The sequence below is a fragment of the Geospiza fortis genome, unplaced genomic scaffold, assembly GCF_000277835.1.
Source record: "Geospiza fortis unplaced genomic scaffold, GeoFor_1.0 scaffold132, whole genome shotgun sequence".
NCBI lineage: Eukaryota > Metazoa > Chordata > Aves > Passeriformes > Thraupidae > Geospiza > Geospiza fortis.
This window is the reverse complement of record NW_005054446.1, coordinates 1,238,126-1,242,058: the sequence shown is the minus strand read 5'-3', so window position 1 is coordinate 1,242,058 and position 3,933 is coordinate 1,238,126. Positions and strand designations below refer to the sequence as shown.

The 3,933-nt window shown below is 38.8% G+C and overlaps 1 protein-coding gene across 1 annotated transcript in view; it reads left to right on the top strand.

Annotated features, from left to right (window-relative positions):
* VPS13D (vacuolar protein sorting 13 homolog D) overlaps window positions 1–3,933 on the top strand; it is a 96,969-nt gene that overhangs the window by 20,016 nt on the left and 73,020 nt on the right. Inside the window, exons 25-27 of the mRNA XM_031062339.1 lie at window positions 2,564–2,783; window positions 3,245–3,455; window positions 3,572–3,743. Of these exons, the coding sequence (XP_030918199.1) occupies window positions 2,564–2,783; window positions 3,245–3,455; window positions 3,572–3,743 (603 nt within the window). The remainder of the gene's footprint in view (window positions 1–2,563; window positions 2,784–3,244; window positions 3,456–3,571; window positions 3,744–3,933) is intronic.

The window sequence follows — 3,933 nt, the reverse complement described above, 5'->3', positions numbered from 1 at the left end:
GGTAGGAGCATTGCTTCTTCATTTAGCAGCTTGCAGTTTTGCTAATTCTTGTGTGTTTTATTTCTAAATCAAAATTTTAAATTATTCTTAAATTTTATTTTATATATTGACTTTATAGTTCTACTAATGAGAGTCTGTGCTAGTGTGCTAGCAAATCTTACAGATTTTCATGCTGTGCTGCCCTTCTTGAGCTCACTGTCTGAGGCACTGGGGCAGAGGGGAGACTGAACTGAGTGTTTGGAGAGAACAGAGGGAATAAAAGAGGCTGAACTCACTCCAGCTACTCTGGTGAAAAATCAGGACCCAACCAGGTGCACACCTGAATGTGGGACCAGGATGGGCTTTCAGCTCACCCTTTTTGGTTACTCAGCTGTTCACCACTCAAAATTTCCACAGTGTGAACAGCAGAAAACAGGAGTGTGCGTTGGCTGAGACTTGCTCTCACACACTGGAGAACAAAATTGGAGTTTTTTCCTGCTCTCAGTGAAAACTGAGTGTGTGTAGTTGCTTTGGTGAGGTGAAACCATGGGAAAGGTTTCCAGTGGCTGTACAGGTGGCAAAGAACAGGACAGGAGCAGCTGGTGCTGCTCTTGAGAGATGCAGCCACAAAATTTGGGAGAAGGAAGATCCATCTTGGATGACTTTCTGTATCTAACCCATTCAACAAAACAAGGGGGTGTCTGGGAACCCTCTTAATTCCATTTTGAAGGGATTAGAAGTTAGATGGACTAAAGTGCTGCAGTGGGTTTGTGGTGTGTCTGTTGCCTTCATCTGGTTGGTATCTCCCTGTGTCTGCTGTAAGGAAATAGTGCACTCTGATGTTGAGTTGTTTTCTGTCCTGTAGAGTGTTGATACAAGTACAGGTTTGTAAGCAGTAGACCCCTAAATTAACATTTTAAGTTAGTGTGCACAATAATTTTATTTCAGCCTAAAAATACTGTGTTATGTTGCACTGTAGAAATGTAGGTGTTTGAAATGGAATTAGGTGGGGTTTGGCTTTTTTTTGTTGGTTTTGTTTCATTTTTCCTCTGTCCTATGTTTGTTTTTGAGGATCGGATTTTACAAGGCAATGCATACAAGGATCCTGTTTTATTTGAGGTATTTCCCATCCTTATGGCAGTGTTCAGGTGCTCCTCATTCATTCTATAAAAAAGAAAGTATTCTTCTGGAATTTAGCACTTAAAAAAGCTACTTCATTTATTAAAAATGATGTTTCTGTTCTAAAGGTTTTGCTGAATTCTATAAGAATTGGATGTAAACTTTTTGTGTGCTCTTTATGCATGTCTGAGGAGCTGGTAATTTGGATTTAATTGCATAAATTCATAGATTTATAGATGATGTGATGATTTTCCTTTGCATGTACTTTTCAGTCTTTTCTTTACAGTATGAAGTTGAATGTTAATATCCTCAAATTTTTTTTCTTAAAATCCTTGGTTGTGTTTATAATTAATTTTTCAATTTTTTCCGAATATTTAAAAACCATGTAAGGCAATAAAATATTAATAATTAAAACCAGAAAAGGAAGTTTATGGTAGGGGTTGATGTGACATCAGAAACTGGATCCAGAAGGAAGATGGGAAATTATAGTAACAATACAGGAGTCGGGGCAAAGTGAGCAATCTTAGAGTAAAAGCTGAGTAAACACTAAAGATAATTACTACCTGTATGTAGAACATGATGTTAATTAATTGAACTGATTGACAGATGAATCCCAAAACTGGCTTTGGGCTATAAAGGTGGTGTGCAAACCTCTTCCACCAGACAAATCCCAGAGTGGTTGGGGCTGTTCCATCACAGAAGGCTGTCAGGTTGATCAAGCAGGATTTTTGGGAAAAGAAATTTCTAATGTTGATGTGACTCTTTTTTCTAGTGAAATTTGCAGGTTTTTGATGCAAGACAGCTCATGAATTTCCAGTGGATATGTGGTGGTGGGGAGATGTCTAAAATGGTTTACATCAATATAAATGATTTTTTCTTTTTTTACCTGTGAAGAATTTAACACTAAATGTAGGGATTTATCCAACCTTAAACTGCAGGAGAATTTTGGGGCACATTTTGAGGTGACAACTGAAGTATTTAAAGTGCATAAAATGTTTATTTGCAGAAGTGTTAGTTCACATATTGTAATAAAATATGAAGTTGCTGACATGATCTTGCAGAAATAATGGTATATGTTTTTTTCATAACCTAAAAAACAGCTTTAAATATTTAACAGTCTTTATTCTGCAGAAATGTTTAATACTGTCACAATCTTTCTGCTCCACTTTGGTATTGATTTCATTTACGTGAGAGTTTTTTGGTTTTATGCAAAACCCTCTGCTTTTGAATTAGTTTCTCATTGAAAAGATTCTACAGCTTTTTGAGGAAGGTTGCTGAAATAAACTTTTTTTACAAAGAAAATGTTCTCATCTGCTGTTAAGGCTATAAGAGAAAAGTTTGGCCATTTTTCTACAGCAGAGGATACTGGCATTCTAGTAATTTGTTGCACCTTGAACATTGATGCATTGGTTCCTTAGAATTTAAGTCAAAAATCGAATGTTAATTACAAAATTTCTTTCATTAGCAGGATTCAGTTCAATTTTCCTCTCCTATGGGAACCCCAAAACATAGTGTGAAGAAAACAAGTGCTGATGAGTCCAAATCAGCAATAGAAGGATTGGTCATGAAAAAATCATCAGGAGCAAACATTTCTAGGCTGAAGAATGAGCCTGCAGTGAGCACATCGAGTAAGCAGCAGGGGCAGCCATCAAAGCTGCCTGTTGTCCCAAACCCTGAGAGCCCAGGTATGTGAGAGCTCTAGGAACCCCATGGAGCTTCTTTTGCCTTGTGAAATAGTGCAGTGACATACTGCTTTCATCTTATGTGACACTGAAAATGTGTGAGGCTCTGGGTCTGAAGATTGTAGATTGGAGAAAAAATGACTTCTGAGCTTTCAGGCTGATTTTTTGCAGCTTAAAGGATTAGGGAGTTGTAGTTCAGTTCCTGGAAGAACAGTCCTGCGAATTGGGTGTGTTTTGAGATACATATTGCACACATACAAGGAGTGTACTTGGACTCTTAATTAGGAATTTAGATTGACCTGTGAATGAGCTTGGTATCGGCTAGTTACAGATATTGAACATGAATTTTAAAAGAAAGTGGAATAAAATCAAAGTTAAATTAAATTTCTTTCTAAAAGTAGGTTGCATTAGTTTTGCACAGTCTGTTTTTCTTCCTTAATGTGTTATCTCCTGTGTACTTGCAGAGGATCACATCTGCCTCTTAGACTGCATTGTAGTTGATCTGCAGGACATGGACATCTTTGCTGCTGAAAGATACCAGAGAGAGTATTCCAAGGCTGTGGAAGATACCAGTGCAGATTTGAGCTTTCCATCCTACTTGGTGAGGCAGACAGGAGGGAGCCTGCTGACAGAACCCTTCCGACTGAAGTTAAAAGTAGAGAGAAATTTGGACAAGTGAGTTTAAACAGAGTCACTTTATGCTGTCACCTAGAGCAGTGTTTTTGTATCCTAAAGGTCTTGCCTGCTGTTGGAGCTCCTGGAAGCCCTGAAGTTTTCTCTTTTTGTTGCAGAGAGCTGAGTCATGCTGTTGCAGACATTTCAATCCATGGCAACCTGTCCTCAGTGCACTGCTCTCTGGATCTGAACAAGTACAAACTGATCCGTGGGCTGCTGGAGAACAACCTCGGCGAGCCCATCGAGGAGTTCATGCGCCCCTATGACTTGCAGGATCCAAGAATTCTTGTAAGGATCTGTGTGCACCTGAAGTTCTCCTGAAATGTCTGGGGGTGTGTCTTGGTTTGGAAAGACAGGAGTCTTCTAAGGAAGGCAGGAACCTCCCCTGAAATGGAGAATTTAAACCCTCCCCACCCTTCTGAATTACTATATATTTTAAATTAAGGGGCTCTCAGGCAAAAAATATGGGAGCAGGAAT